The following is a 20444-nucleotide window of genomic DNA, read 5'->3' on the forward strand; positions in this document are numbered from 1 at the left end:
CAAGAAAAGTTGGTTTTAGAAACTATTTTTCGGGTCACTAAAATGATAAAATTAGTCACTAATTCAATTAGTGACCAATTTAGAGTCCAATCATCATAATTAGCTAAAACATAGGTAGCTAATGTTAACTACCAATTTAGTTTCTAATTTAGAAACCAATTTAATGACCAATTATGTTGAAACCAATTTAGTGACCAATTATGTTGAAACCAATTTAGTAACCAATTATGTTAAAACCAATTGAGTAACCATTTTATATAGAAACCAATATAATGATTGTAAGACCCACTTACTTTTCTGCCTTTATTTTAAACGGTTGTCCCAAACGAGTTGGGCCTAGGGTTGGCCCATAAGGAACCAAAGCCCCTAAACCAGCTGAAACACTTTCATTCTTCTCATTTTCAGAAAAATAGCCGCTTTTCTCTTCTCTTCTCTTCCAAAATAGTGCTCTGCTAGGGTTTGATTTCCTAGTCTCTGTCAAGTTCGCTCAAGATCATTCTTGCTCCGAGTAAGTTGCTCTCCAACTCATACCACTTCTCTTTTGGCATATTCTTTCGTGCTTTCCAGTTAGGGTTTCGTAGTGAGCTAATCTTAGGATCTGCTCCGCTATTTTTTCCCAGCTTCTAAGCCTATTCCTAGAGCGGTTGTGCTCCGTGGTTGGTGTTGAGGTCCTGTACTAGCTCATTCCAAGTAAGGGAAGCTAGGGTTCACTCTTTTATTATGTTTTTCTGCTTGAGTTACTATTGTTCCACCATGGTATGTCTTGTATGTTACTGTGAACGTGTGAAACGCATTATTGGGCTGTTTGGATCTTGTTTGTTGGGGCTGTGCACGAGAGAACAGTAGTGATCATTGGTTTTTTCGCCCAAGTGAGCACGTCACGCCTACGCGAGACTAATAGGGACTCGCTTTGGTTTTTCTGCGCAACTAGCCTCTATTTTGAGGGAGGCACATTCTCGCTCAGGCGAGAAGGGCTCGCCTAAGCGAGAGAGCGCAGAAAGCCATTGTTCCCCTTTTCGAGCCCTTGCCGGGAGCTCGCCAGAGCGAGAGGACTCTCGCCTGAGTGAGACCTTTCTGCCTGAGCAAGAGGCTGGGCGAGGAGTGCGTTGGTTCCGTGGTTTCTTTGTTTTTGGATGTTGGTCATATGTTTTGACTGATTATACATTTTAAAGCATGAATTGAGTGATTTCGTATGAATAAGATGAATTATGGTTTGTGACTTATGAGTTTAACATTATTTGAGTATGATGCATGTATTAAATGATTCATGGATTGAGAATGAGTTAGTATGGATTTGACATGGAATATGAATGGGAGTTTGTCATAAAGGTTGGCATGAGATTTATATGCACGATAAGTATATATTGGGTCGTTGGAACATGATGTGTATGTGGTTAGGACGTAATTCCATGAATCTCTAGGTGAGATCTCATGGTGGTGCCTCAGTGGTCGGGACGTAATGATTCAAGGTAAGGTTGCATCCTAATGCTCTAAGGAGTCAGTTAGTCTCACATAGAGCGGACTGACTCCTGTGGTGAGAGTAGTAGGAGGCCCGAAACCCATTAAGCACTACAAGAAAATTACATATTAGTGGGAATAATCCCTAGCGAATCCCTAGCTAATCTCTCGCAAAACGATTCAGCGAGGGATTAGCGAGGAAATAGCAAAGACATTATGCCGTAGCTAAAATATAGGTAGCTAAGTAGCTAGAGAACCACTTTGTCGCTAATCCCTAGCTAATCCCTAGCTAATCCCTAGCAAATCGGTTGTAGCTAAACCCTGACTAATCCCTAGCAAATTAATTGTAGCTAATCCTTAGCAAATCGGTTGTAGCTAAACCCTAGCTAATCCCTAGCAAATCAATTGTAGCTAATTCCCAGCTAATCCTTAGCAAATTGGTTGTAGCTAATCCCTGGCTAATCCCTAGCAAATCGATTGTAGCTAATTCCTAGCTAATCCCTAGCAAATTGGTTGTAGCTAAACCTTAGCTAATCCCTAGCAAATTGGTTGTAGCTAAACCCTAGCTAATTCCTAGCAAATTGATTGTAGTTAATCCCTAACTAATCCATAGCAAATCGATTGTAGCTAATTCCTAGTTAATCCCTAGCTAATCCCTAGCAAATTGATTGTAGTTATTCCCTAGCTAATCCCTAGAAAATAGGTTGTAGCTAATCCCCCGCTAATCCCTAGCAAACTAGTTGTAGCTATTCCCTAGCTAATCCCTAGCAAACTTATCCCTAGCTAATGCCTACCTAAGCCCTCGCTAATTCAACAATTTAATCCCTAGAAAAATAGTAGCGAATTGCATCAATCCAAAATATTCCATGCTTTTACTTGTACCTTATGAAATGCATTTTGACATAAATATAACATTAAGTATAAATCTTGCCAAACATTTTATATGAAACATGTCAAATGTTACTACATTCAAAATAATAAAAGTGATGAACATAATGAAATTAGTCTTCACAATTGTCAAAATACATCATTAAAATACGTGTTTAGAAACAAAAAAACATCATCTTCATATTTTCTTCTCGCCATGTTTCATGACAAACGGTGGTGAAGATATCTTTAATGCAGGAAATATTTGTGTCTTGAAAAACTCCATCTGTGTTTGCATTTGTTGTTGTAAAAGCTTTTGCATTTCTACTTGTGCTTGCATTTGTGCTTACATTTGTGCTTGTATTTGTGCTTGGAATTATGCTTGAAATTGTGCATGCATATCTGCTTGTGCTTTCAACTGAGCTTGTACTTGTTGCGCATGTACCTCTATTTGTGCTTGTAACTCTATCTGTAGGTTCTTTTGAGATTTAGTTTGTAAATGTAACTGTGTCTACATTTCTTGTTGCATTTAAGACATTTGTGTAGCTATTTTCGTGATTTCTTCTGTTGGAGGTGCATGATTTGGATTTGTGGAAGGACCTACAACTGATGAAGATGAACCATTCACACTGATGATGGCAAGTTCCAAGCTACGACCAATACCGTGAATTCTACCTTTCTTATTTTCACCTCCCATTTTCATCCATACTTCAGAATCAACTTTAGGATGCTTTGATACATTTTCTCCATATTTTTCTACCATAGCACTTTCATATGATTCCTATATATAGTAAATCAATCATTTTGTAATATAAGATTAAATAAGTAAATAAATTATCTTACATGTATACCTACAATGATATTTTTTGCTTTATTGGAGACATATTGACCGTCTTTTCTTTTATGAACTTTGTTGTATAGTTCACCATAAGAAACAGACCCATTACGTTTCGCCTCCTGTAAAATATATATCAAAATCCAAATGTATATCAAAATATATAATAAGTATGTTTATGTATATGATTGATGCACTAATCATATCCACCAAATGTATACAATATATAAGTATTATTAGAAAGTCATAGATATTTCTACAAAATAAGAAAATGAATACCATCTTTTTCAAATGTTGTCCAAAGCTTATTGATCCTCCAGTGTGCACCATAGCATTTGGCTTGGCAGCCCTATTGTTTTTACCAACATTAGATTTCTTTTTCCAGTCTTGTGTCATCTATATGTCAATTAAAGCGTCCCACATCTCAGTCCTTATTCCTCTTGGCCCAAAACCTTTTAAGTCTTCTATATTATCTAAGTTTGCTCTTTCTCTTGCCTTTTTTTCTTGCCTTTTTTCTTGCCTCAGCTAAAGAGTCAGAATAGCGATCCATGCATGTTAAATTCCAAACCTTTCTTGCCATGCTACGATCATAATCTGATGCAAATCGGTACTTATTCTACACCAATACAAATTTATCAAAATTAATGAGAATAAGTAAATGTAATATAAAGATAAAAGATTATAGTAACTTGCCTTAAAATCATTGAATAAGATTTCTTTCATATCAGCAGAATAAGTTTTCCATTTCTCAGCTGGATTAGGCATTCTCATCAATACTTCAGATATGATATCTCGAGTCACAGAATTAGGAACAAACCTTATTCTGCATGTTCAAATAATCATTTTACAAACCAAAAATTAGCAACATTGAATTGAATATTTGATTGGATGTACTTACGGTCTGCTAACTTTTTGTACAGATATGACAAGTCTCCTATCAACTTCATTATGAGAATATACACTTGAAGGATCTTGAGTAGGTATGTCATTAGATGTTGGATTGACATTTGATTGACCACCATCAAACACTGGAGTGGTAGGTGGTGATTGATTACCATCAATTGAAGTAGCACCTAAAAAAAACATTGAAACTATAAATTATTGACAAAGCTAATTTATTGCCTTTTTTCTTCTTTTTTTCTCTTAATCTAAACAAAATGAATTGTCATTTTTTTTTCATGAAGATAAATGTTGTTAAATACATAACAAAATTTGATTCTTTTTACATATAAATGGTTGTTAGATTCGCTTAAATACATACAAAAATTTAGAGTGCTTTCAACAATTATACCTTGTGATTGCAAAATAGGATCTAGTTCTGAAGGACCAACATGACATTGAATAGGCTTAAGTTGACTTAGAGTGTGACTACCTTGACCTCTACCTCTTCCTCGAATAGTCATTTCAGTTCCTGTCATGGAAATATAATTGTGACATTATTTATAGCTAAATGATTGATCCACCTGGCCTGAAAACTTATCTACTTCTTATTGAATATATAAAATAATTTTTTTTGTCAACTTAATGATTAAATAAAATCACCATGAGTTCATTACCAACTTGCCTTATTAAGTCTATATACACATTCATATGCATACGAGCAACCCTTGAAAAGAGTAATGCCATATTGAAAACTTAAGGAGCATAGTAAAGAACCAAATATTGCCAATAAATTCGATGTACTGTAACCACTACAGTTCAAGGTTCAAAGATTTAATACAATAGCATGTTATATATTTATCTAATAGTAATGATTTAATACAATAACATGTTATATATTTATCTAATAGTAGGTTGCTATAAAATTTGGATACCTGCTAGATAATTGCACAAAAAAGATCTAATTTAATAGCACTCAATCCAATTCTGAGATCTAATTCTCACTGCTCAAGATGAAGCTTTAAATTTAGGTAACTAACAAATGCTTCAAATTTGGGTTAAAATTGTGAATGGGAAAAAGAGAGGATAAAAGCAATCCATAATCAAAGTCAAGTGTAACGTAACAAAATAAATGTTGAAACTGACAATGACTAATGAAAGAGTATAATTCCACAATCTTCTTACAAGGCTTGAAAAATATAAAAGAAATAGAGCAGGTTCCAGAATCTAAATTACTAGGAAGAATATTAAGGTAATGAAATGGAAAAGAATCAATCATAACCATTCTTCATCAGATTCATCTAACTCCATATTTGAATCATCTAAATCATCTAACTTCTCATCTTCATCCATGAACCCATCATCCTCATTGTGTTCATTGTTGACCTCATCATGATTTACATTTTCAATTGAACTTTGTATATCATCCATATTTACTTCTTCCATTGGAGCACGTGCGTCAAATAGTTGTATGATCTCATTGTCAATAAGAATAGTACTCATTCTCGTGGACTCTTCATCTTGAAAATAATCGATAACAATTTGCTCATTTGAAAAATCTTCTTCATTATTCAGTGTCTCAACTATAAACAATTTTGCTCTAACCTTGCAAGTTGCCCACCAATCACTAGTATTTTTACTCCCACTTTGAGGATATTTTGTATAATAGACTTGTTGAGCTTGTCCAACTAATACAAATGGCTCATTTGTTTGAAGCTTTGATTTATGATTGATATCAACCAACCCATAGACATTATCAACTTTAACACCATTGACAGGGTCAAACCAGTGACAATGTAGAATAACCACTTTGTTTTCAAATCCAACATATGATAATTCTAATATCTCCTCAACAATACCATAATAGTCCAAATCATTTTCACCATATATGTTTCCTCGAACACATATCCCACTATTCATGGTGGACTTATTATGTCCATAATCCTTTGTATAGAAGTCACAACCTTCAATGGGCCATAACTTATCTCTCGAATCTTTTGATCTTAGACATGACATGTACTAACCTATGAATTATTGGAAAAGTGAAAACACATAATTATATAATTATTATAATTAATAAATATTAAATTGTACATTATAAAGAGTATGGGAGAGACTACTTACTTGTTGTTTCAACCTTCTACTAAAATCTCTATCTCGAGCTTTGAGTATTTCATCCTCAGATATATTAGGATTTCTTTCCTTTAGTGAATCCTCGAATTGTCTAACAATACGGTAATTAATAACATAACTAATATAATTATAAAATGCATAAACATATAAATTAAAAAGAAAACTTACCGAAGATAAGATTCTGATTCTTTACAATTCACCAAGATATATGTCTCAACAATATGAAGTTCTTCATCTGTTAAGAATCTATGTTAACCTTTGCCAATAAGGCGACATGGATGTTTAAAAATAGACAATTTATCATCCAATTTCTGTTCACCACCATCATCATTACGAGGAACATTAGTGTACCTTGTTTGAATGCTTGGATCAAAATATAAAGAAGCAAAGTTAGAAATTTCTTCCAAAATATATGCTTCACAAATAGATCCTTCAACTTTTGCCTTATTTCAAACCTTCCTTTTCAAGTACAACATACATCTCTCAAATGGATACATCCATCTATATTGCATAGGTCCTCCAACCTTAACTTCATATGGGAGATGTATTACCAAATGTTCCATTGAGTCAAAAAATGCTGGTGGAAAAATCTTCTCAAGCTTGCAAATTGTTTCAATGATGGAAAGTATGGCATTGTCCATGATAGAAACACGTATTCCAATTGCACAAATCTCTTTGAAGAACAAACTCAGTTCAGTTAAAACTTTCCATATTGGCCTTGGCAACATGTCACGAAATGCCAAAGGAATAAGTCTTTGCATAAAAACATGACAATCGTGACTCTTCATTCCGTATATTTTTCCTTCATCTAGATTAATGCAACGTGATAGGTTAGATGAGTACCCATCTAGAAACTTCAGTTGTTTTATCCATTCACACACCTTCTTTCTTTGATCCAAATTCAAGGCATATGTTGCCTTTGGTTTTTTATACTTTTCATTCTCAACTACTAACTCTAACCTAGGACGTTTGCATATCAACTTCAAATCTTGTCTCCAAGCTGAAATCAAAACCCTAATGTTCGCACTTCTTCATTATATGAAATCCGACAGCCTTCGATGCGAGCTTCCGGTGCGTATGAGTCACTATACGAAATCCGACAGCCTTCGATGCGAGCTTCTGATGCTTGCAAGTCTCCGACCGTTCAACCAAAAGGCAAAGTGATCCAAGAGCAAAGGGTTTTGTTCGAATATTTGAACATTGACATGAATGTCTCCGAGAAGCAATTGTTTAAAGTTTCATACAAATAGGATTAAGTTTTAAGTTGTATGCTTTATGTTTTTAATTCGTTTTTAAAGTTTCATACGAATAGATTCAGTTATAAGTTTTATGTTTTTAATTCGTTGACTTTCATTTTATATTTTGTATCATTTTCATTTATTTATAGTATTTATATTATGTATTTTATATTATATATATATATATATATATATATAATATTATAAAAAATATATATTTTTTAAAGTTAAGTGTTTAATTAAATCAAGTTAAATATTCATACTTTATAAATAAAATAGATACATACAATTTATTTTTATTTATAATATATCCTAAATAATTTATTTCATATTTAAAATTTTTTAAACAATAAAACAAATTGTACCATAAATATAATAATATGTGACAATATAAATTAATTATTAATTTAATAATTCTTTTATTCAAATAAATTAATATAAAATATAAAAAAATAGCGTAAAAGATAATAAATAATTATCAAAATAATAGCTAATCATTTCATTTTTCATATAATTAATAAGAATTGTTTTAATAATAATATTTAAATGGAAAAAAAAATATTGTGTTAGTTAAATAGTAGTTATTATTTAATATATATATAAAATAAAAATAATTTACAAATAAGGGATTAATTTATATAATAATAAAATATATTTTTGAAGATTTTTAAATACATTGATAGTTTTTAAAAATTTCTTTAATAAATTCATTTTTTATAAAATAATTTGTATATTATTTTTTTAATTAGAAATTCTATTTACTAGTTTTGGATTAGCAATAAAATCATTTTATAATTAAAATCATAGCTAATTAGCTTCAACTTAATTATCATATTATGTTGTATCTAATCCCTAACTATTAGTTACAACTTAGCTGCTATATTATGTTGTGTCTAATCCCTAACTAATTAGCTTCAATTTAACTACCATATTATGTTGTGTCTAATCCCTAACTAATTAGCTACAACTTAGCTACAATATCTATGTTGTGTATAATCTCTAACTAATTAGTTACTATTTAGCTACCATATTTATGTTGTGTTTAATTCCTAACTAATTAGCTACAACTTAGTTACCATATATATGTTATGTCTAAGCCCTAACTAATTAGTTACAACTTAGCTACCATATATATGTTATGTCTAAGCCCTAACTAATTAGCTTCAATTTAACTACCATATTATGTTGTGTCTAATCCCTAACTAATTAGCTACAACTTAGCTACAATATCTATGTTGTGTATAATCTCTAACTAATTAGTTACAATTTAGCTACCATATTTATGTTGTGTTTAGTCCCTAACTAATTAGCTACAACTTAGCTACCATATTTATGTTATGTTTAATTCCTAACTACTTAGCTACAACTTAGTTACCATATATATGTTATGTCTAACCCCTAACTAATTAGTTACAACTTAGCTACCATATTTATGTTGTGTTTAATCTCTAACTAATTAGCTACAACTTAACTACCATATTTATGATATGTTTAATTCCTAACTAATTAGCTACAACTTAGTTACCATATGTATGTTATGTCTAATCCCTAACTAATTAGCTACAACTTAGCTATCATATTTATGTTGTGTTTAATCCTTAACTAATTAGCTACAACTTAGCTACCATATTATGTTGTATCTAGTCCCTCACTAATTAGCTACAACTTTGCTACAATATTTGTTTGTCGCTAATTTGTCTCTAATTAGCGAGGGATTAGCGAGTAAAATTTTCCCTCGCTAATTTCCCTCGCAAATCAGCAAATTTCTTGTAGTGAAAGGCTAACCTTGTGTGTAGGGGGTTGAGACATTGTAACACTTAGCTCGGGGGTGAGCAGCTCGGTAGAGCAAGGAATCGACTACAAGTGCAAGCATCCGCTGAATCCGACTAAATTATACGTATCCGGATGAGTCGTGTCTGAGTCTTAGTGTATTGTTTGCAAGTCATAACATGATGGGTTGACATATGTATCTTGAACTATGAAATTGTATGTAACTGCATGATAAAATATTTTTCGGCTCTAGCTCACCCTTCTGTTGTTTGTTGTATGTCTTGTATGTGTGGTTTTCTCTTTTTGCGATGATCATCAATTTATTGATATGAGCAGATGTGAGAAACACCCGTGGTCAACAGGGAGGTGATGGTTCCGCTGCGTAGCCCACCTGGGCTGGATTCTACTGTTTTGGGTTTATTATAGGGCTATGGCCCATGTATTGGCTTGTCCTTTAAATTTCAATTTGATTACTGTTGAACTTTGTATCCTATTTTGTTTTGGCATCATTGTGTGCCTTGAATATTGTAAGGAGTAGTGTTTATGCTCCAAGACCGCGCTATTATGTTATCTTATGTGACGTTTCCTTTAATTTGGATGATTGATTAAATGGGACGTTACAGTGACCATATTTTATAGAAACAATTTAGTGACCAAATATATGAAGATTAAAAATGGTTTTTATATTGGTCTCTAAATAATGATAATTGTTTCAATGTTGTTTGATACCAAATCATTTATTACTCCATCATAGTTCATTAATTAGTAAAAGCTTTGACGTTTCATATTCAACTATTCTATCAAAATCAAACAATCTACTATTTAGAAACAATTTTTCAAAAGTCTAAAACAATCAAGCACAACTCTACTATTTAAAATCAATTTTATAAAAAATCTAAAACAATAAAGCATAACTTTGCACAACCAAGAGATATTCAAAATATTGTTTATCAAAATACAAACATAACATATATTACAACATGAGTCGCCTGACAGACCTTCAAAGCCGTTAGACGGTTTCTAGAAAATTTCCAGAAACACAACGAAAACAAAAATTTTTGCAGAGGAAAAGGAAACATCCAAGCATTCCTTACATCATCAAATCAATCAAAATAAATTAAAGACACAAATGCAACTCCCCTTACCTAGATTTCCTTGCTCCAAAAGCCCTTCTAGAGTTCCTTTCTGATCCAAATTGTTCCAACCTCTTGCCTCCACACCAACCGCTCACTAGCTCTCTCTAAGTTCAGACGTGGTGCTCTCAAAATTCTCTTTTTATTTACCTCCCTAGTCTGCTCTCTTCCTTTTTCCTTAGACCTTCCACTTACTCACTTTCCAACCCCAAATTTAATTAACTTAACTAAAAAACAAAAATTAAATAAAAATGAAGTTAATTGCCATTCAAGTGCTATTACAAGGTGGTTTCTCAAACCTTCCAACTGCCCTCTATGACAGCTAGGGTTTCTGAACCTTCCAATCCATGGCAAAAAGAAATTGAACGAAAAGAAAACTATTTAGATTAACACACTAATGACATACACAAGACTCGAACCAAAGTCCTCTTCACACCAGTCAGCATGCTCAACCATTTGAGTTATCACTACTCCTTATTATAACTCCCCACATTAATTACTATAAATATCTTTTTACCCGCATTTATATTAAATAAATAAATATTTATTTATTTATTTATTTCGGGTCTTACACTTCCATTATATGTTCTCTCTTAGTCGTTTAATCACATTTTCACTTCTGCTACACATTTTTGCTAGTCATCATGCTCCTCCTTTTCTATGATAACAAAACAAACAATGAAATAATTTTCATATATGTATTAAAGCACATCATTGATCAATTATATATAAGAGTGAAACAGATCCAAATATGTCAGATTACCTATATTGAAATTTATGTCGGCCTTTATGATTGGAAAGCATGATTAGAACATGCACAATTATGAAATCACAGTAAATAGGGAAAATATCACACAAAAAAATATTAAAACTAATCAAAACATTATTCAAATTAAATCCAAATTATTATGATGAAATAAACAAAGTTTGCATGAAACTAAAGACTGAAATTGACAACTTTAAAAGCTCATAGAACAAAAAGTTTCAAAATTTCAATCTAAACTTCAAAAACCAAGAGTTCAAAATAGTCAACGCTTATTCTTTGCTTCTCCCCCTCTCTTTTCTTCTCCCCATTTTTGTTAACATCAAAAAGAGATTGAAGAACAAAGGCCTCATCATAGCTACGGTGAAGGAGGCTTTGGTGATGATAAAATGGGAAGAATGTCACAAGGATAGAAGGTGTCATGAAATAAAGCATCCATTATTATTGACATGCTTTTAGCAGGACATTGAACTCGTTCCTGTTGCTCAGCTGCATAGGCTTCAAAATGGCAAATAATATATCTCCTTTCTTGTGCTAAACTTATCTCCATAATCCTTTTTAGAATATCTATCATTTTGGTTTTTCTGAGAGTTTCATGCCAAGGCACATGTGTAGATGGTGATTCTATTTTAGATATTGTAAGGCCCATTAAAATTATTTCATTACTTCATGCCCTAAATTAAAAGGCTTCCCCTTGTAAGTGGGCCTCAGGGCTGGCCCAACAGATAAAACCACTCCTAGTTGCCCTAACTCACACTTCCACTCATTTTAGTTAACCTTGAGCTGCAGTCGTCAACCCCTCTACTAGGATTTTGCTTCTACTGTTATGTTGAGCCCGAAGGACTCATTGCTCCATGTAAGTACCCCTTCTAGTTCATGCTAGTTTCCCTTTTATCACCTTTTCGTAATTTTAGTTAAGAGCCTCTGTTAACTCCATCTTCTGGTTCTGTTCCACCCTTATTTCAGCCCTATAGTTCATCCTCCTTAGAGCTGTTATGCTCGTGGTCGTGCCATCAGGGTCTTTGCTAAGCTTTTTCCAGGTATGGGGAAGTTAGAGTTTGAGTCTTGAATGGTTTTCTAGCTGATTTAGAGTTTGTTGGATGTTGTATGAACTATATGATTGTGATGAATGTGTGAATGACCATGTACTGCTATTTGGGTGCGAGCATGTGAATGTTGCAGGAGAAGCAGTAGCGAGATTTGTTACTATCGCCTAGGCGAGACTTGTAGGAGCAAACCAGGGGTTTCGCGAACCCTCCCCAAGGCGGAGAGCTCTGGTTTTGAGCAAGACGCTATCTCGCTTAGGCGAGAGTCACTCGCCTAAGCGAGGAGGAGGGAAAGCTTTGGGACGCTGTTATGGTTTAGCCCAAACGAGGGACCTCAGCTTTGGGCGAAGGGTTGTCTCGCTCAGGCGAGGCAGGGCTCGCCTAAGCGAGCCAGCGAGAACTTCCCAGCACTATTTGTTATGTCGCCTAAGCGAGGGTCTATCGCATAAGTGAGAGTTTCCCTCTCGCCTGAGCGAGGGCTCTTGGCTTGAGCGAGATCCGCTGCAGGTTGGATGGCTTTCTTTAATTGGTAATTGGATTGTTGGTTTATGATGTGTTTTGTATGATGTATGAAGTCTGTGAAATGAAAGGCATGGTATACTCTGTATTATAAATTGGATAGATGTGATTGAGGGATCTTGGCATGTGAAATTAATGAGTGGGTTGGAATTAAAAAAGCATAGTATTGATATGAGATGAGGCCCTATAGTCATGGAGTGGTAATGATAGTGGTATAGATTCAACATGTCATACGAATGAGGATTGATTTTCAGAGGTTGGTATGAAATTGTAAGCATGATTAGTGTGTAATTCCTTGGAGTCTCTAGGTGAGACCTCTGGGGTTGCACTTCAGTGGTCGGGACGTAATTCCATGACCCTTGTTAGTGGGTGTTCATGGTGGTGCCCCATCAGTATGGTCTAGTAAGGATTCAAGGTAAGGTTGCATCCTGACACTCTAAGGAGTTAGTTAGTCTCACTTAGAGCGGACTGACTCTTGTGGTGAGAGTAGTAGGCCGCCTGAAATTCATTAATGGCTAACCTTGTGGTGAGGTAAATTGATTCATTGTAGCTCGGGGGTGAGCAGAGGTATCCACCACAAGTGCAAGCATCCGCTGAATCTGACCAGACCATACGTATTCGGATGAGTCGAGTCAGGGTCTAGTGTATTGTTTGAGGAGTTAGAGCATGTTTGGATGATATACGAAATGTTTGGATTGTGTATTGATGAACTGTTTTACTCTAGCTTACCCTGTTTGTTATGTGATTGTCTTGTTTGTGGCTCTTCTTTCTTGCGATGATCATCAATTTAATTGATGGGAGCAGATGGGCGAGGTCCTCGCGGTCAACAAGGGAATGGTGACTCCACTACTTAGCCATCTTGGCTGGATATTCATTTTTGAGCTTTCTTTTGGGGCCATGGCCCATGCATTTGGCTGTCCTTTAAACTTCCATTTCTTTTCAGTTAAATTTTTGTATCTGTTTAGTTAATATCGTTGTATGCCTTGGTTCATCGTAAGGCGTCTTGTGGAAACTCTAAGGCTGCGCTGTTATGCTATTTTGTGGTGACATTTCCTTTAATTACGGCTATTAATTAAATGGGGTGTTACATTTATGGTATCAGAGCGGTCATTCCTTAGGTTTGTGGACTTGAATGTCCGTTTAGCTTTCTTTGTGTCTTCTGAGTGTTCTTAGTTAAATTCTTGCCTTTATCGAGCCTAACCAAGTGATTTTCTGTGTGTCAGTGAACTATGGCACCTCCTCGTAGGACTCCGCAATCATCCCATGGTGACGTACCTGATATCGCCAAGGCAATAGAGGCGATGGTAGCTGCTATGACGTAGCAAAGCACGACAATGATGCAACAACATGAGGCATCAATGCAATGATAGGTGGCATCACTTGAGCAACAATAGGTAGCGATGCATCAGATGGAGGTTGCATGTGTGGCTGCCGAGGATGCGCATAGGCAGCATATGGAGAACAGGGCGGCTGCCCTTGTGTTTCATCCTGAGCCACGACCTGCAGTCAGAGAGTGGAGCCTAGAGGACTTCCTAAAGCTCCACCTAGTGAAGTTTAATGGGAAGGTTAGCCATCACGCAGCAGACCAGTGGCTGAAGGATCTAGAGAGGATCTTTGATGCAAAAACATGCCCAACGGAGAACAGGTTGGCTTCCACAATATACATGCTCACCAGAGAGGCTGAGCATTGGTGGATCAGTACAAAATCCATCATGGAGGAGAGAGGCGAGTCGGTGACGTGGGAGGCCTTTAGGGGGAAATTCCTCTCGGAATATTTCCCAAACAGCGTTCGTTATGCCAAGGAGGTCGAATTCCTCAATTTGACCCAGGGACGGAAGACTGTGACGGACTATGCTGAGAAGTTCAAGCATCTCAGTCGCTTTTATACCTTGCTGCTCGATGAGGAGTGGAGATGCCGGAAATTTAGGAACGGCCTTAGGGGAGATATTCGCTTTATGGTAGCACCCTTATCCATCAAGGAATTTGTTGCTCTGGTAGAGAAGGCTAGAGTAATAGAGAAGATGAAGAATGAGGTAGAGGGTCAGCGGCCTCAGTAGCCTCAGAGGATTGGTGGGCCATCTGGGTCCAAGCCCAGACATGACGAGCGGAGGAGACCATCCGACAGACCTCACTATCAGTCTCAAGGGTCTAGGAGTCTTCCTCTCCAACAGGGGCGAGTGTAGTGCTACATATGTGGGGGCCCTCATTTGAGGAGTGCTTGCCCACGCATGGAGGTTTACCGCAAATGCAACAACTATGGCAAGGAAGGCCACTTTGGGAAGGATTATCCCACCCTTGCTAGGGCAACGGCACGCCCTCCAGTTCAGGCTCCCCATCAGCATCAGCGGAGAGACAGAGGCAACAGGCCTCAAGCGACGGGCAGAGTGTACGCCATGTCAGGGACGAAGGCAGCATGTTCAAGTAACTTGGTTATTGGTTGTTGTATGATCGCTGGTGTTAGTTGTTGTGTGATATATGATTCTGGAGCGACACACTCCTTTGTGTCAAATGCTTGGGTCTGCCGGTGTGCAAGCTACAGTGTGAGCTTGCGATGTCTACTCCAGCGTCGGGTTTGGTCAAAACATCATCATTATGTACTAGGTGCCCAGTGGAGGTAGAAGGACGCAGGTACAAGGTAAATCTAATCTGCCTACCTCTACAGGAGTTGGAAGTAATTTTAGGGATGGATTGGTTGTCTGCTAATCGCATTCAGATAGATTGTTGGGAGAGAAGATTATTGTTCCCCGACTCAGAGAAGCTCGAGTTAGTGTCTCCTCAAGGGGTGGTGAAGGAGATTTAGAGTGGCGCGCAATGCTTCATAATCTTCGCCCATATGGAGGTGGGAGAGAGAGAGGGAGCACTGGTTATACCTGTGGTCCATGAGTTTGAAGATATATTTCCAGATGAGGTACCAGGGTTACGTCCAAGTAGAGAGGTGTAGTTCTCTATTGATCTAGTACCGGGGACGAGTCCAGTATCGATGGCTCCATACCGCATGGCTCCGACGGAGTTGGTTGAACTTAACAAACAGATAGAGGAGCTGATGGCAAAGCAGTTTATCCGACCCAACACTTCTCCTTGGGGAGAACTAGTGCTGTTAGTGAAGAAGAAGGATGGGAGTTCGCGCCTGTGTGTGGACTATAGGCAGTTAAACAAGATGACAATCAAGAATAAGTACCCTCTCCCGAGAATTGATGACTTGATGGATCAACTACTTGGATTATCAGTGTTCCCAAAGATAGATCTGTGGTCGGGATATCATCAGATTTTGGTAAAGGCTAATGATGTACAGAAGACAGCCTTCAGGTCCAGATACAACCACTACGAGTATGTGGTTATGCCTTTTGGTGTGACCAACGCTCCGGCGGTGTTTATAGACTACATGAACAGGATCTTCTGGCCCTTCCTAGATAAGTTTGTCGTAGTTTTCATAGACGACATCCTTATCTATTCCAAGACTTAAGAGGAGCATGCAGAACACCTGAGATTGGTGCTTGGTGTTTTGAGAGAGAAGCAGTTGTATGCCAAGTTGTCCAAGTGTGAGTTCTGGATGGGTGATGTTTAGTTTTTGGGGCATGTGATATCCGCCCAGGAGATTGCAGTGGACCCAGCAAAGGTCGAGGCAATGGTAAAGTTGGAAAGTCCTAAGTCGGCCACAAAGATCAGGAGCTTTGTGGGGTTAGCGAGCTACTATAGGAGATTCATAGAGGGATTCTCTAAGATAGTGGCACCTATGACACTACTTACTCGGAAGGACCAACCCTTCACTTGGACGAACAAGTGTGAGGATAGTTTTCAGGAGCTTAAACGGAGGTTGACTAGTGCTCCCATATTGGTAATTCCGGATGTGGGGAAACCGTTCGAAGTCTACTGTGACGCATCTCATCTTGGGCTCGGCTGTGTTCTAATGCAAGAGAAGAAGGCAGTGGTGTATGCTTCAAGACAACTAAAGGTGCATGAGTGTAACTATCTCACTCATGACCTAGAGTTGGCAGCCATAGTGTTCGCCTTGAAGATCTGGAGACACTATCTTTATGGTGCTCAATTTCGCGTGTTCAATAACCACAAGAGTCTCCAATACTTGTTTGATCAGAAGGAGCTAAACATGAGGCAGAGGAGGTGGATGGAATTCCTGGAAGATTATGACTTCGAGCTCCTATATCACCTAGGGAAGGAAAATGTGGTGGTTGATGCCTTGAGTAGGAAGACCGTACATGCTACACACCTTATGATCAAGGAGGTGAAGTTACTAGAGAAATTCCGAGATATGAAGCTACGGGTGAAGTTGGGATTTGAGTTCATTAGATGTAGCACCCTTACTATATATAGTGACTTCTTGGACTCAATCAGAGAGAGACAGTTATTGGATGCCAGTCTAAACAGGGTCAGAGAACAACTTGGGTCGGATGAGGCTAGAGACTTTGGTTTGGGTGATGATGGCATACTGAGGTTCCAGGGCAAAGTATGCATACCTGACGATGTTGAGGTAAAACGGTTGATCCTTGAGGAGGGGCATAAGAGTCGTCTTTGTCTGCATCCTGGCATGACTAAGATGTACCAAGATCTTAAGGAAAACTTTTGGTGGCAAGGAATGAAGAAAGATGTGGCACAGTTTGTATCCGCCTGTCTGATGTGTCAGAAGGTGAAAGTAGAGCACTAGAGACCCGGTGGGATCCTACAACCCTTAGAGATACCAGTGTGGAAATGGGACAGTATTTCAATGGACTTTGTGACCCATTTGCCATGAACCTTTAGAGGGCATGACACCATCTAGGTAATAGTGGATCGATTGACCAAGAGTGCTCACTTCTTGGCGATGAACTTGAGGATGTCAATGGCCAAGTTGGCCTAGTTGTACATTAACGAGATAGTAAGGCTTCATGGGGTGCCTTCGAGCATAGTTTTTGACAGAGACCCGCGGTTCATGTCTCGGTTCTGACAGACGCTACATAGTGCTATGGGTAGCAAACTCACCATGAGTTGGGCTTATCATCCTCAGACCGATGGTCAGTCTGAGAGGACGATCCAGTCACTGGAGGATTTGTTGAGGACATGCATACTGGACCACCTAGGTGCTTGGGATGAGGTATTGCCTTTGATAGAGTTTACCTATAACAATAGTTTTCATTCGAGCATTGGCATGCCGCCATCCAAGGCTCTTTATGGCAAGAGGTGTAGGACTCCTCTCTGTTGGTATCAGGATGGAGAAGCGGTGTTGGTTGGACCAGAATTATTAGAGCAGACCACTGAGAAGGTGAGGATGGTGAGGGATAGGATGTAGGCCTTTCAGAGTAGGCAGAAGGCTTATGCAGACCGTAGGAGGAGGCCTTTGGAGTTCGCAGCTGGCGATCATGTGTTCTTGAGGGTGACCCAAACCACCGGTGTGGGAAGGGCTTTCCGCTCAAAGAAGTTTTCTCCTAAATTCCTTGGTCCCTATCAGATCACGAGGAGGATTGGACCGGTGGCTTACGAGATAGTTTTACCCCCGCAATTGGCAAACCTTCACCCAGTGTTCCACGTCTCACAATTGAGAAAGTATGTACTTGACCCGACTCATGTGTTGGAAGCCGAGATATACAAATCAGGGAAGATCTCACAATGGAAGTACCACCCATCGCTTTAGAGGAGAGCAAGGTTGAGGAACGCCAAGGAAAAGCGGTCAGCCTTGTTAAAGTCATTTGGGATCAGAGGATAGGTGACTCGACTTGAGAGTCAGAGGAGGACATGAGAAAATCACATCCACATCTATTTGTCTAGTGAGTCTTTATTTTCGAAGTCAAAAATTTTCTTGTTGGGGAGAATGTAAGGCCCATTAAAATTATTTCATTACTTCCTGCCCTAAATTAAAGGGCTACCCCTTGTAAGTGGGCCTAATGGCTGTCCTAGCAGATAAAACCACTCCTAGTTTCAGTGAACCTTGAGTTGCAGCTGTCAACCCCTCTACTAGGATTTTGCTTCTACTGTTATGTTGAGCCAGGAGGACTCATTGCTCCATGTAAGTACCCCTGCTAGTTCATGCTAGTTTCCCTTTTATCACTTTTTCGTAATTTCAGTTAAGAGCCTATGTTAACTCAATCTTCTGGTTTTGTCCCACCCTTATTTCAGCCCTATAGTTCATCCTTAGAGTTGTTGTGCTCGTGGTCGTGCCGTCAAGGTCTTTGCCAAGTTTTTTCCAGGTACGGGGAAATTAGAGTTTTAGTCTTGAATGGTTTTCTGGTTGATTTAGAGTTTGTTGGATGTTATATGAACTATATGATTGTGATGAATGTGTGAACGACCATGTACTGTTATTTGGGTGCGAGCATGTGACTATTGTAGGAGAAGCAGTGGCAAGATCTGTTACTCTCGCCCAGACGAGAGTAACTCGCCCAGGCGCGACTTGCAGGAGCAAACCAGGGGTTTCGCAAACCCTCGCCCAGGCGGAGAGCTCTGGTTTTGAGCAAGAGTCACTCGCCTAAGCGAGGAGGAGGGAAAGCTTTAGGACGCTGTTGTAGTTTAGCCCAAGCGAGGGACCTCAGTTTTAGGCGAACGGTTGTCTCGCTCAGGCGAGGCAGGGCTCACCTAAGCGAGCCTGCCAGAACTTCCCAGCACTAGTCGCGATCTCGCCTAAGCGAGGGTCTATCGCCTAAGTGAGAGTACCCCTCTCGCCTGAGCGAGGGCTCTTGGCTTGAGCGAGGGCTCTTGGCTTGAGCGAGATCCACTGCAGGTTGGATGGCTTTCTTTAATTGGTAATTGGATTTTTGGTTTATGATGTGTTTTGTATGATGTATGAAGTCTGTGAAATGAAAGGCATGGTATGCTCTATATTATAAATTGGATAGATGTGATTGAGGGATCTTGGCATGTGAAATTAATGAGTGGGTTGGACTTAAAGAGGCATGGTATTGATATGAGATAAGGCCCTATACTCATGGAGTGGTAATGACCATTGGTATAGATTCAACATGTGATACGAATGAGGATTGATTTTCAGAGGTTGGTATGAAATTGTAAGCATGATTAGTGTTCTCTTATTGTTGATTTATGATTTTTGGTCTGTGTCAATGTGTAATTCCTTGGAGTCTCTAGGTGAGACCTTCGGGGTTGCGCTTCAATGGTCGGGACGTAATTCCATGACCCTTGTTAATGGGTGTTCATGGTGGTGCCCCATCTGTATAGTCTAGTAAGGATTCAAGGTAAGGTTGCATCCTGACACTCTAAGGAGTCAATTAGTCTCACTTAGAGCGGACTGACTCTTGTGGTAAGAGTAGTAGGAGGCCCGAAATTCATTAAGGGCTAACCTTGTGGTGAGGGAAATTGATTCATTGTTACACTTGTAACACATAGCTCAAGGGTGAGCAGCTCGGGGGTGACCAGAGGTATCTACCACAAGTGCAAGCATCCGCTGAATCCGACCAGACCATATGTATCCGAATGAGTCGAGTTAGGGTCTAGTGTATTGTTTGAGGAGTCAGAACATGTTTGAATGATATACGAAATGTTTGTATTGATATGTAACTACTTGATGAACTATTTTACTCTAGCTTACCATGTTTGTTGTTTGATTGTCTTGTATGTGGCTCTTCTTTCTTGCGATGATCATCAATTTAATTGATGGGAGCTGATGGGCGAGGTCCTCGCGGTCAACAAGGGAACGGCGCGGTCAACAAGGGAACGGTGACTCCACTGCTTAGCCATTTTGGTTGGATATTCTTTTCTGAGCTTTCTTTTGGGGCCATGGCCCATGGATTTGGCTGTCCTTTAAACTTCCATTTCTTTTTAGTTAAATTTCTGTATCCATTTAGTTAATATCGTTGTATGCAT

At 38.2% G+C, this 20444-nt stretch overlaps 2 protein-coding genes and 1 pseudogene across 2 annotated transcripts; 2 read left to right on the top strand and 1 right to left on the bottom strand.

Annotated features, from left to right (window-relative positions):
• Positions 1–2854: 2854 nt before the first annotated feature.
• On the bottom strand, positions 2855–6960 carry LOC146886210 (uncharacterized; annotated as a pseudogene).
• A 7081-nt stretch (positions 6961–14041) lies between these two features.
• Positions 14042–14698, top strand: LOC146886211 (uncharacterized). The gene has a single exon (XM_085673341.1). The coding sequence runs from the start codon at positions 14042–14044 to the stop codon at positions 14696–14698; it is 657 nt and encodes a 218-aa protein (XP_085529467.1).
• Positions 14699–16374: 1676 nt separating this feature from the next.
• Positions 16375–17922, top strand: LOC114184463 (uncharacterized). The gene is made up of 3 exons (XM_085673342.1): positions 16375–16711; positions 16811–17127; positions 17584–17922. The coding sequence occupies exons 1-3, from the start codon at positions 16375–16377 to the stop codon at positions 17920–17922; spliced, it is 993 nt and encodes a 330-aa protein (XP_085529468.1).
• The last annotated feature ends 2522 nt before the right edge of the window (positions 17923–20444 follow it).

This window comes from Vigna unguiculata, chromosome 5 (assembly GCF_037176805.1).
Source record: "Vigna unguiculata cultivar grain cowpea cultivar isolate G323 ecotype 2 chromosome 5, ASM3717680v1, whole genome shotgun sequence".
Lineage (NCBI taxonomy): Eukaryota > Viridiplantae > Streptophyta > Magnoliopsida > Fabales > Fabaceae > Vigna > Vigna unguiculata.

Coding starts and splice junctions, on each gene's coding strand:
- LOC146886211 (XM_085673341.1), top strand. CDS start 14,042: ATGCATCAGATGGAGGTTGCATGTGTGGCTGCCGAGGATGCGCATAGG.
- LOC114184463 (XM_085673342.1), top strand. CDS start 16,375: ATGACACTACTTACTCGGAAGGACCAACCCTTCACTTGGACGAACAAG. Junction 16,712..16,810: donor CGTGTTCAATAACCACAAGA/GTCTCCAATACT, acceptor TATATCACCTAG/GGAAGGAAAATGTGGTGGTT. Junction 17,128..17,583: donor GCATACCTGACGATGTTGAG/GTAAAACGGTTG, acceptor CGGTTCTGACAG/ACGCTACATAGTGCTATGGG.